Below are 13718 nucleotides of genomic sequence, written 5' to 3'. Positions count from 1 at the left end.
TGAGAGCCTATAAAATTGCTCTACCTCCAACCCTTGCCAGAATGGATAATGTATTCCATGTGTCATACCTTAAGAAATATATAACCCAACATGAGCATGCTATTGATTGGAATCTCTTGTAGGTGCAAGACCCAGGGTTGTTGAAAATAGTCACTCAAAATACTTGAGGTGCGTAAGCTTCACTTGCAGAAATGGGATATAACCCAGTGCAAGGTCTAGTGGGATCAGTAAACTAAGGAGAATGCCACTTGGGAAGATTATGATGAGATCTTCCAAAAGTTCCCACATCTTCTTCCAAGAATTTGAACTATGAAAGAACTCTAAATTAAAATGCATTATGGATTTATATATGTTTTAGTTAGAATGTTTTCTTTGTCTTGCAAAGTTAATCGAGGACGATGAAACACAAGGGTAAGGGTATGTTACATCCCAAATTTTTGCCTAATTTAAAATAATCTCATAGCTGTTGAGAATTCATATGAAGTCAGTTGACCGGTAAAGTTGTTGAAATATTTGATCGTGTGAAATGGAATATGGGTTGTTTGTTATTATTTCAGATGACATGTTAGTTAATTGTTATACTTGAATTTCATATGAAATGTTAGTTAATCGTTATGCTTGAAATCAAAAATGAATATTATGGAAATTGAAAATGATTGTGACATTTTGAAATTTATTTGATATTTTGAAATCATGGAAATATGTTATTACTCTGGGACCTTTCCTATTTGTAGGAGCACGATGAGGGGGGAAATATTGCCAAAATGGAAGTTAGGAATGGGGCACCAAATCTACTGACAAACCATCAGGCATGGAATCTAACCACCTTAACTAAGGATAGATGACTTGGCAAGCAAGAGTAAACCCTGGACTACCATGAGCTAACCAATTATCATATATCATTAAATAATAAAGGAAAACCACCAAGCATTAATAAATTTGTTACCTTTATAATTTGAGAACCTTCTGTTGTGTAAAGCATGTTATAATATAATGACACCATGATACCTGTGTATACTCATACATGTACATGCATATATATGTATATATACGTAAGTCAATTAAGATGTATATGCCTATTTTGAACGTATACATAAAATACTTATGTTTAGAATTTACGCATATATGCATGTATGTGTACATACACATATGAGTATAGGTAAGTACAATGATGTCCTTATATTAAAACATTATGAGGGTGAAGCTAAGGATTAATATTATTTCATGTGTAGCTTTCATAATTCTTTTCCATCGAGCCTTATAATTGTTTAATGGTTTGTCATAATTTTTTTATATTTTTGAACCGATGGCCTTGTTGAGTGCCTTGCTGCCTTAGACTTCTTGCCTAATTGAGCATGTTTTCAGTGAGCCTTTGCATTAAATGCTCACCTCTCAACGATGGGTTATTATTATTACTTATCCCATTTCGGTCTATAGTTCGATTTCTACTTTCGCTCCTTGCCATGAATCATCTCTCCACCCATAGCTTTTGTTCTTATATCAAAGCTAGTGCGCATTCATTTCCATTGATTTCTTTAAGTGAGCCAGTTATGGGCTAAGACTACCAACGTCCATCTATAGGACAAAGACATGTGATTATTCTTGGATGGGAGTGTCGACCATAATCAGCATTGATTGTTTGCATACAATGCCCAAGTTGAGCTTTACATTTCCTCAAGTCATGATTTATACTTTGTTCATCTTTATGTTTTTCATAAATCAAACAAAAGAATTACATGATTAGCCTATCAAAGAAGGCATGGATATCTTTCTTTAATTTATAGTTTGGAATGATCTACAGCCGGTGTATTCATTCATTTGTTTTCTCATGTATTGATATAAGAAGGAGCCATCATGTTGATGGAAAGAATATGTCCATGATATTTTTTTGAATATGATTAGAATAGTTAATGATTCTTTGTCAAGAGTGCCAACTCGCATAGGGGTATTGTCAATATAGCTCTGAGATGAGTGCAACACCTATATGATATTGGAACAATTTGAAAAGAATTATATTTCTTATTTGTAATGCCAAAGGCCAGTTTGCGCATAATGAGATGGTAGTGTCTATTCTCAAAAACCAGAGATCACTTAAGGAATCACCTAGAAATTCATCCACGAGGACCAGCATGGTCGAGATGAAGGGTGTGAATGAGAATACCCCTGCAAGAAAAGTAAACATAAATCAGTAACAATACTCATATCTATATAACCAAGTCAGTTCATGGTAGTCCATTGTATATTTTCTTGTTTTCATGTTGAGTGGTGGGTGATCAGGCTTATAATGCCCATCCAAAATCCTTGGCCAAGGTGGGTAAGTGACATGATTGCTGCTGTGATCACTAGAGGTCAGAGTGCTAGCATTTAGAAGATAGGTTGATGGAAGGTGTTTAGAGCCTCGCTAGTTGACTAGCCTACACTCTAACACTAAGATGCTCAGTGGTAGGACAGTGGTGTCCCAAGCCTAATCCCAAGGTAGGGAGGGCCTTTCTTGTTAGAGATTGTGTGGGGATACTTGGGTCCGTGGTTTGGCCGCTAAGCCCATGGAAATGCTTCTCCTCTCTTCCAGATGCCAAGGCTTGCACAACACAGGGACATTATTTGCATTTTCTTGGGTACTTATTTCATGTTTCTGCATTTTTATTTGATATATATTTATATATCGTCATGTATTTAAATTCTTTTATTTCTTTATATTAGATGCCGGGAATCAAGTACATGGATTAACTGTAAGATGGAAATGTATTAGATGTTTATCTGTATTTCATGTGAACCTAGAATATGAATGTTAGTTTATTTTCTGAGTTATATGAATTGAAAGTTATAGTTAAACTCGTAATTCCCCTTCTTTTGAATGTGTAGAGTAATTGTTATAATTGTTACTCCTTTCATTCAGTTAAGATTGTATTTTTCTTTTTCATGTTAGTTTAACTTAATGCATGAAAATCTATCGGCCTCTTATTAATCCCTTTAATATTTCGGCCTCTATGATTCTTTTAATTTTTTTGGCCTTACATTTTTCATAGTTTATCAAGATTGCAAACGCATGTCTTGCCACCTTGCGTGCCTCATGCACATGCCTCCTCCTTGTGCCTCTCGTTCTTATGTTAGCTGAACCTTCCTTCTATATATTTTACAATGTCAATCACGCAGGGGCTGGTTATCAGTTCGTTCATCCTTTATAGTCAATCTACAGTAATAGTTTTAAATACACATACAATTGATTTCTCTGCTAGCGTTTGCTGGTCAGTGTGATTGATTGAGTACCATTGGAGCTTGCAGCTTGGGCAATAAAAGAAAAGAAAGTGAAGTATAAATACATTGCAGCCCTCTTGCAAGGTTGTTTTCTCCTAAATTTTCCCATGTTATGTCATGCTTAAACGATATTTGGTCACGGTCTTGATGGAGCCCAATTTTAGTCTCCATTTTTTATGGTGAAGAGTGGCATATTAAAGGAGGTATCATTCATTAGAGTTAAGGAAAAGATGTGAGCATCAAAGGAAATATGAAATCCTACAAGGCAACATGACATGCTTCCAGTATGGGAAATATCTTGATAATATCTTGACTAAGGTAGTTCAACAAATAAAAGCATATTTAGCCTTAACTATACAAGGAGTTCGCAATCTTCATTCAGTCTAGCTATGATAGACCGAAACCTTTGATCATCCTTGGAGTTGATATATTTATGGCTTTTAGGCGCCTATCACAAGGCATAGAATTGATGTTCATGTTCATACGATGGTTAGAACAACCAACAACAATGAGATAGATGATAAAATTATTGAGGAGATTATTGCAGTATTACACAGTGCCACTCTTGGTTGTTCAATTGAATCTTCCATAGCCACTGCTGAAATCCTCAGAAATTTAATGCATTCCTTCAAAGCATATCCTTCAAATATCAAAGATGTAGCAAATGAATTGGAGAAAGGAAATGAAAACATTTTATTTGTGTTTAAATGAAGTTTTGTTGCTAGAGACGAGATTTGTTGAATTGAGAACTAAAGTAAAAAGAGAATCATGCCTTGTATCATTTAAGTTTTCAATGGCCAGAGGCCACTAAGTCTATGTAAGAAAGGAAATAACAATAAAAGATGAACATAAAGACCATAAAGGATTCAAATGTCATCTCATACACATGAGTATACTCTAGACAGCAATGATGGATTGAAATCGATGATGCACAAGATAGAGATCTAGGAATTTGATTCTCAGTCATATGAAAATACTGCGAATAAAAACTTAACCATTACCAAGTTGAATACATATTAAAATCTGTGGATATGCGATCATCCAGGATACTCGAGTTACTTATCTATGCTTGAGAAGGATAGTCAAGCACTTATAATCCTGTACAAGTTGAACTTAAATACATCTTCGTCTTGGTAGTCCGTCATCCTTGAACACTCATTGTATTAAATACAACGCAAGTCTAAAGAACCATTTGGTGATTGAATTGGGAAAAGGGCACCTCCCTTGTGGACTCAGAACCATATGAATATAGAAAGGCAACAAGTCTGGAACTTACTGGTTTGAAGAACATTGGATAGATATACTACTTAGTACAAACGACAATAGCTTGGAAGTGCGCAAACAAGAAAATATTACACTCTGGTGCCATTAAAATTGGTAGACATGCTTGCAAAGTGTGTGAATATTACAAGACTTGTTAATTCTTGATGTATCGGAGATGCCAAGACCAAATAGTAAGATGTGATAAGTATGCAAAGTAAGAGATGATTTTGAGCGTATGAGTATAGCAGCGACCACCAATATGAAGCAGAGATTAACGACAAGAGCGGTGACGAACCTTGTTACGGGGTTGCTAATATGTTACCAAGGAGACAGGGAAAGATGAAGTCCCTGAACAAAGGATTCTTGTTGTTATCCAACTACTAGAAAATCTAAATTTTGTTTTTGTCATAGGTTCATGTAAAACTCATATGTGGATGAGGAGTGGAGGATTTTCTAAAAAAATGGAGGCCCTTGAATATGGAGTTGAATAAAGGATAACATCCTCATCTTTGTCCCGAGAAAGAGAAGGATTAAGTGGATTTGCATTCGAAGTTAATAGTCTCGTCAATTTGGTGAATGAGGGCTGTTCCAAAATATATTTATAATCCATGCCTTACTTGAGGCAATAGTTTCAATTTGTTGGCCCAAATACATTATATTTAATGGGAATTATGTTATTAGGTTTTGTTCTGAAAAGTCACATCAATTGGCGCTAACTGAGTGATTCTATACATTTATAAATTATGGTGTAAACCAAAATGAAGGAAACAATTTGAAATAATTTCCTAAAAATTTTACATACTCAAGCTATTATTGCACATTCAATGTGTTATGTTCTTCTATTGGCAACGATTGAATGATTGAGCAAAGCTTGTGGATTTGGATTACTGGATATAATTTTATGTGATTCTGGGATAAATTTGTAGTGGATGGATCATCTGTATAGAGTGTCTTTATTGCATTTTTATTTCCAGCATAGTTTGTAAGCATAATTATTTATTTTAAATTCTAGAGTTGAAATATTATTAAGTTGTCCTTTATAATTATTTTTTACATTCTATAAATGATTTATATGATAGTCAATTATAGCATTTTAAATTCAATTATCGCAGATATTATGAAATATTTAATTGCTTTTGAATCTATGTCTGGTTTGTCTCCCAATCTTAGGAGTTAAAGTGCATTGTAGACTAATTTAAAATTGCGTCTATATATTTGATCCCTCACATTTTGATTACTAAATTGTTTATGGTTAAGGTGCATAGAACTTTATTAAGTTGTACGTAATAACTTATAATAGTAACTTTGTTTGCCCTTAAATCTTGGCATTGGTCATTATATTATTCATGATTCATAATCCATATGCTGGCTATTAGTTCATATTTTTCCTTTGAAGAATTAATATATTCATTTGTTGCAATAATCCATAATAATTATCCTTTATTTAAAACATTCTCACATTTACATAAACATTCACTTTTGTTCTTAATGTGTAATTTGCAAGTTTGAAGTTTTCTGTAATCCTTGCCACTTGGGAAACTTTCATTGCATTCGCATTCTAACAAATCTGCTGTAAGCATCTTGGGCTTAAGTGATTTGTTCAGGATCAGGTGCACCCACCTTTGCCTTGTAGAGCCAGAAGTGCAGAAGACTTGAATTGAATTGATTGGTCTTGTCAAGTTGGCCATAACTGGTTGGATATCCCAGCATCGAGTGGGTAAGACTTGTAGGATTCCAATCTGCGGTTTTGGGAACCAACGGGTCCAATAATTCCTCATGATGGTCCAGTCAAACCCCGTAAATATATATGCAAGCCAGTTTGAACTACAATTGGATTGTCATATCAGTCATGCAAGGAGCCCATGCAACTTATATTTGATTCTAGTTTTACTATATTTCATCTTCTGAAAGCTTATGAAATGTAATGGAAAGAATCCTATGTATATGTTGTGAGCTCCCCAATACAAAGACATCGATTCATATGTCTTTGAGATTGTGGAAGCCTATCCATGGCTGAAAGGTGACTAGTTGCATTGAAACCATAGCTCTTTTCTCTTATCATTCATAGACCTCTTGAAGGCGAAGGATGAAATTATATCATTACAAACATAATGAAAGCTAGAAAGTACACCGGAAGTCATCAAGGATAGCCAAGAACGGCAGAGATGAATGGTGTAGTCCCTATCAAGTGGATAGAACAAATAGCCTGTAGAAAACAAAGAAATTTATCGGAATTTGAGACGAATCACACATTGAAAATCGATAATCTAGTAAGCTTATGGTGGGGAAAAAGGGTATTGTCTGGTTTGTCAAGTTGAGCAGTGGGAGATTGGGTAGATAGTGTCCTTGAAATCCCTAGGTAGGCTAGGTTTAGTGGCGAATGATGCTGCTATGATCACTAGAGGTCAGGATAACTCATAGTCAAATGGATAGTCAGTTCAGAAGATTTCACAATCTAGCTGACTATGTAGTTGATAACTCTAACACCAGGATGCTCAGGGGGCGAGACAAGATGGTGTACATATCCCATGCAGGGTAGGGCCATTCTTAGTTCAAAATGAGTGGGGATTACACTAGATGAATGGTTGGGACGTTAAGCCTTTGACAATGCTTCTTGTCTTCTCGAAATGCCAAGACTTGTATAGAACAAGTTGGATTCTACTTCACTTGATATGGTTTGGTCTGAACCTTGCTAGCATTTCATCAGCATCTTATTTCTGTTTCAGCTATATATCTTATGTAGTTACTTTTCTGTTTATATTGAATGGTGGTTATAATGTTGCAGTTATATATTGTTTCAATTTCACATGTAATATATTTGGTTAATCTAACTGGGTCGTTTCTACTAAAGTTACTTAATCTTTCAGTTTGTGGTTAAGGCTTCTCATGAAAATGCAGTTAGTCAGTTATTTTTGTTAGTTCTCTTCAAGTGAATGAGTAGCTAGTATACTTTTACTCGATATAATAAATTTAGTTGTTACACACACAGTCTACTTAGTGCATCTGCCCTAGGCACACCTGAGTGTACCCATACATGGGCATAGCTGGTTTGAGTGCACAGGGCTGGGGGTGTACTCTGTAACTTAGTTGTTATATATACTCTTGAGGAAGTTCTATCAATACATGGGCATTTGAAGTTAATTTAAGTGACATACAAAATGTTAAGAGAGAGTTTTGGGAGTGGCTCTAGGACTAGTATTTCTCTCCAAATAGTCAAATTGATTTCAGTAAATGCTTAAAAATAATTTGGATGAAATATTTCTAGTTTATTCTATTTATGGGGTTATGGGCTATATTTTGATGTGGATCTGTTATTCTGATGTAATGATGACAGTTCCTTAGTTTGGCTTTGTAGGTGCAGTTATGTTCAGGTCAATAGCCTGTAGTTAGATCACCTTGGAATTAGGCTACATCACAGGTTCGAGTTCGAGGTGGACAGCTATAAAATTTGAGTTTGAGTTTGAGTCCAACAGCTATAAAATTGCCCTAAGGTTTAAGTAGAATGATTACTTGGGACTAATGTTTGAAAAGTCATTGTGAATATTGGTATCTGAATTGATATTTTATAATTATATCATGTTAGTGCATTTACTAAAATTTCCAGTTCAAGCTAATAGATACTTTGCAAAGTGGCCAATTATCTGTTAGTATATAGTTTGTTCATTTTGGTTAAGTGGCTAAAATAGCCAAAAGTTTCTGCAATAATATCAGTTGCCACACATTGCCATGTTTCCCTTAATGGGTTTGATGGGTATGAATCACCATGTGCGAAAAATGTGATAGAATTATGTTTCATCAGATTCTGCTGCTAGAAATCTTGTAGATGAGCTTAACTAGGTACTAGACTGCTGAAGGAGAATCTAGGGATAAGTAGAATTCCATGAAGTAACAAGTTGATAAAAGTAGGAATGAAAGTAAGCTTGATATACATCAGGTTGGAAGCTTACTGAGTGTCCAGGTTAAGAAGCAAGATGGGACGGTATTTTCTTTGTTTGTATGGTCTTCATTAAGCCCTTGGTATTGTAGAACAGGTTATTTGCATCTCAAAAATTCTCAGTGGGGTAAAAAGGCCATTATGCATTTCATGTTTCCAATCTAATGGAGGAGTTTGTGGAAAATAAACAAATAAAATAAAAAGTCAAGCTTGTGGAAAAAGAAAAAGAAATTAAAAAATAAATAAGTCTACTATGGTGCAGTTGGTATAAGAAGAAGATTCTAGGTGGGAACTCAAAGATGAATTTGTCAAGGATTTGGCCATGTCCAACTATTCGAGAGAAGATAATTTTTAATAGTTGGAATAGATATTTGGGCTTTGTCCACTGTTGCACATGAACACACCCCTTCTTGGCATAATCACTAAGTAGTCTTGTAAGGGTTGGATGGTTGTTCGTTAGATTATATGCTAGTGAAAAAGACAAGGTTTTACCTATTATATCATTTGCAAGCAAGTAGTTAGTCTCAGGTAGTAACTTATTTGCATTGCAATAATTGAGCTTATGTAAGACCTTATCTACAAGGAAAAGACTCGGTCTCATGCAGGATCTTATCTGCATGATTTTGATTACTTTTTCATTTAAGATCTTACTTGCATGGAAAATTTCCTGCATGCTTTGGTAACTCAAAGTCAAGTTTATTCGGCCTTTTTTTAATACTGTCTGTGTACTTTTTAAGTAGATTATAACCCTTGTGGCATAAAACATTTTATTTTCTACAGGCAGATAACCTACTGCAGATTGCTTGTATGCTTTTTAATGCAAGCTATTTAATTTAACTACCTATCTTTCCCAATCTGGTCTCTAGCAGTGCTGTTTAATTTAACTGATATGACTTCTTGACATAATACTTGTTAGGTATGTCATAAACTATTTTTCCTAATATGGAATGGAGATTACATGCATTGTTAATTCCTGTGAACAAATTATGAACTGCAGGCAGATGGTCGAGAGGTTTACATCAGTATGATCTATCCTTGCTTGATGGGCTCTATAATGATTGGAAGTGTGGCAGCCTCATGGCTACTTTGCGGACCATATTTTTTCAGGCCAGAAATATACCTTACTGCAGTGTTTGTTACTGCAAGTTTCTCGTTAGCAATACCTGCTTATGACTACCAGGTTACTGTCGGCTTTACAAATTGCTTTCATTTTTAACTGACATGGCCATGTGAGAAAGAATTTATTAGTGTTCATTTTTAAAATTGTTTTGAGTTAAGATATATTTTTTTGTTTGTAATCAAATGTACAATTTATATTTAAATTTGTCATACTGAGACTAAATTAGGATGGAAATGATGAAGTAGTTTATGAGAAAGAATGTATTTTTTAATATTGAAGATGACCGTTATTTGTAGGAGATTGGACTGCTGGTGGCATTATTTTGTCTCTTCAATGTCTGTGTTGGGATCATTTCTCCTTCACTTGCACGATTGAGAAGCATGTAAGTTTTGCTGCTTAGATAAATAATTACTCAATGTATACTACTGCTGCATGGTTTCTTTAATAAATTAAAGGTTTAATCCTATTCATAAATGAAATAAGTATACAGGCATTTCATACTACCGCTGTGATTTGTCTAATAAGTTAAAGGTGCAATCCAATTCATAAAAGAAAGAAGTATACAAGCATTTCTTTTGTAGTTCTTGCAAAAATGTTAATATAACTGGAGACACATGAATGCCAAGAAACCGAATGCTTAATCTGTTTCAATTTTTTTTGTCAAGACAGATATGTTCCTAATGATCTGCGTGGTAGCATGATAAGCTTATCCCGTGTGCCAGCAAATGCAGTCATTGTATTTGTTCTGATCAAGGTATGTTCTCTGAGTAGTTAAAACATTCGTTCATGTTAAATAGAATCTGAAAATTCATTGAGTTTGGATATTATAATGATTGCTTTTGTGTTTTGTAGGGTGGCTACTATCATAACCTGGACAACAGCACAATTTTTACGTTCTGTGTAATAGGTTTACTTATGGGAGCAGGTTGTTTACATTTGTTAAACCGATGGAGCTGTGTAGCTAATGGTAATTTGGATATCCGGTGCAACAGAATATTTTCACTTATGTCAAAATTAAAAGGCCATCAATACTAACACTGGATTTTGAGGTTGTTTATCAAAATCAAAGAGGGTGTTTATTTTACATTTAAGGGTTGTAGAGGAATAATGGTTGTAGAACTCCAGTCAATCAATTGGAAACCCTCATTGGTCAAAATGTGATAGACAAATATACTGCAGAACTAAGGATCTATTTATGTCGGCTTTTGCAGAGAAGCTGCCAATGGAGAGACCTTAAAAGTTTTGGAGATCTATGTTTCAAAGAGATTTGATCTCTGAGAACCATCAGTTTCTAAAAACCAACAAGCTAGAAGTGGTACTCTCTCAATATAAAGACCAACGAATGCTTGTTTGAAGGACCCATTTCATCCTTGAGGAGCATGTGGAAGCCAAGCCACTGATTTGCTTGGGGCATTACATCGGTAACATCATTGAAATGTATTGGAGTATGCAATTCTTTACTAGTGATTTTCTTGGAGATGCAGTGGGGCATAGAATGCGTGTAATCTGTAAAATAATCCATGTATGTAATGAAATTGATGTTTTTGTAGTAAATTGTCAACATTTGAATGTAAATTGATTAAATAATAACAGAGTTACATTTTGGTTGATCTGAAATCAAGTTCAGGATAATGTTGATAAAAATAAAAAATATAAACTTTTATTATGCAACTAAGCAACAAATTTTTTGCGCAGAACCTTTTGAGACAGCAATTATATAATCAATCATATTTGAGTAATTCGTTTGATTATAATCTTGATACTTGATCATGAAGAGCCCACTCATCTGTTGACAATTAGTTTGCCAGTGCCTTCAGAGAATACGCTTTGGCATTATATTTGCAATTCTATTTTGTACCTGTATCAGAAGACATAGAAGACCATAAAAATGTCTATTGAATTGAGATGTGGCGTGAAAGTTTTGAATTAGTTTGCTGCCTTACCACTGATGGGCACAACCCAGATTTCGATTTCCAGTTACTTTTCATAAGAATGGATGATTCCACTTAAAATTCGACGTCTAGATAAAAACATAAAGCAATATGAACGTATTTTTAAAGGATCAGAGAATTGTTATAATCATTACTTTTGATTAATAATAATGATAACAAGACTATTAACAAATAACCGTTGTGATGGCTTTCTTAGTGGAATGCACTAACAATTTTGCCCTCACAGATGGATAGGGAAAGCATAACTGATAGAGGTGTATAGATATTGTTTACGGTCAAATGATTGCCATCTTCATCTTAACACACACTCATGTAGGTTTTGCGTAAAAAATCCGGGTATGTTATGTTTCTCAGCGTTGTCGAAGAGGTAATATTGCATGGTGTTATCGTAAGTCCATGCTGAAAACTATATTCGTCCTTTTGCTTAGTCCCTAGCAATTGGCAAGAGGCAATAGCAATAGTCATGGTTTGCATTCTTGTTTAAATGTCTATTATCAAGGATTATATTATTATGATATTATTATCATATTATTATTGCTAATGTAGAATAGAAAGTATTAATTAAATAGAAGGGTTTTTTTTTCTGGCCTCTAGGTGTACAAACTTTCATCTATTTTATTTAAAACCACCACTGTCCAAGGGAGAAATCGTTCATAAATAAATAAATAAATCATCCTTAAATACTAAGGAGACACTTATTAAACATGGCAATAGAATGCAGTTTCATAATTCTAAATGTGAGACACTTATTAAACACTGCAATACAATGCAGTTTCATAATAATAAATGTGTAAATGGTATTTAAACATTTGAAATCATAAATCATGGCATATATTAATTTTACCAACCTATAATATTTCTAACACTAATGTTACATGGCTTTCCAAAAGACTAGGGTTATGATTCAGTTTGATTTATATTTTTATTAAAATTAAGGTAGTTATAATTCAAGATAAGGTTTCTATTTTTAGTTTGATATTCAATTACATATAAGATTGAAGATAATCCCAATCATATTTCTTATTGATCGAGATCATAACAATGATTTAAAATATGTCAAAATTAAAATATTAAATTGAAATAAATTTTTTTATTCAAAACATAAAATGTAAATGTCAGATGCATATATATCTTGAATTAATTTAAGGACTAAATACATATACCTTATATTTTTAAATTAAAATATAAGAGACAAAATTCTTATTCATCCAAATCGTAACTACAATCTAATTGTAATCCTATCTTAAATTGATTGTCTTAAGAACTCTAAAGAAATTCAATATATAATTTTATTTAATAATATAAGTAATATTATTTAAAAACATCATTGATAATGTTTGATATTAGTTTTATTTACATTTAATGACAATGATAAATATAAAATGAAAACAGTCAAGAACCTACAACACAATGGTAAATTGTGAGCTTCTTATCGAAGAGATCTTGGGTTTGAATCTACTCGTGCTTAATAAAATAATAATTAATAATAATACATAATAATTAATCTTGGCTTTGACCTTTTACCGATCAAAAAAAAAAAAGAAGAAAATAAATCATTTAATAAGAAATTGTATATAAATGTGAAATTAAGTATTTTAACATTATGTTCATGTATAGGTGCTTAAATGCATTATGTTCTACAATCTCTTGCTATTTAAATGGAGTGACCACTATTTAGAATTTCAATTCTCTTGCATTATACAATGAGGTTATAGTACTAATAATAAATTGTGGACTAAAAATCTAAGAAAGAAATAGAAACAAAATATTGAAACAAGAAGGGAAACTTATTTCTAGAGCCTTGTATATTTTGCAATTGTTTGCATTTTTATAGACATTGAGGGCCTGTTTGGTTGCAGGTATAGGAAATGAAAATTAGAATACCAAATGGGAACATGAATGGGAATGGGGAAGGGAGATGAAAAATATTCCAATCTCATTTGGTTCACCTAGAATTTGATAGGGAATATTTTAATCCCTTGTTTGGTCACAATTGGAATTGCAATAAGATTAAGTTTACATTTTTTATTTTTAAAATTATTTAATTTGTTTAATTATATAATTATTTTTGCTTAATTATTTAAAAAATTGTAAATAAGTTAATTTGAAATCAATTAATCTTGACCAGTTGTTCGTGTGACAAGTTTGGGTTCTTGAAATGAATCTACATCTTCCATTGTTGGGCTATTTATTA

General features: G+C 33.3%; 1 protein-coding gene across 3 annotated transcripts in view; it reads left to right on the top strand.

The window, feature by feature from the left end:
- LOC149566299 (Major facilitator superfamily protein) overlaps positions 1-11189 on the top strand; it is an 84613-nt gene extending 73424 nt beyond the window's left edge. For 2 of the 3 annotated variants that reach the window (XM_089819711.1, XM_089819710.1), the window contains exons 7-11: positions 9450-9632; positions 9869-9954; positions 10242-10326; positions 10425-10539; positions 10784-11189. In XM_089819711.1, the coding sequence (XP_089675837.1) occupies positions 9450-9632; positions 9869-9954; positions 10242-10326; positions 10425-10539; positions 10784-10809 (495 nt within the window). In that variant the 3' untranslated portion in view covers positions 10810-11189. Of the gene's footprint in view, positions 1-9449; positions 9633-9868; positions 9955-10241; positions 10327-10424; positions 10745-10783 lie in introns of those variants that run through there. The other variant, XM_089819709.1, reaches the window with a different exon arrangement.
- Positions 11190-13718: the final 2529 nt, after the last annotated feature.

Source organism: Cupressus sempervirens, chromosome 3 (genome assembly GCF_028749045.1).
Source record: "Cupressus sempervirens isolate cs-2001-9-10 chromosome 3, ASM2874904v1, whole genome shotgun sequence".
Classification (NCBI taxonomy): Eukaryota; Viridiplantae; Streptophyta; class Pinopsida; order Cupressales; family Cupressaceae; genus Cupressus; species Cupressus sempervirens.
This window is presented reverse-complemented; position numbering and strand designations above follow the sequence as displayed.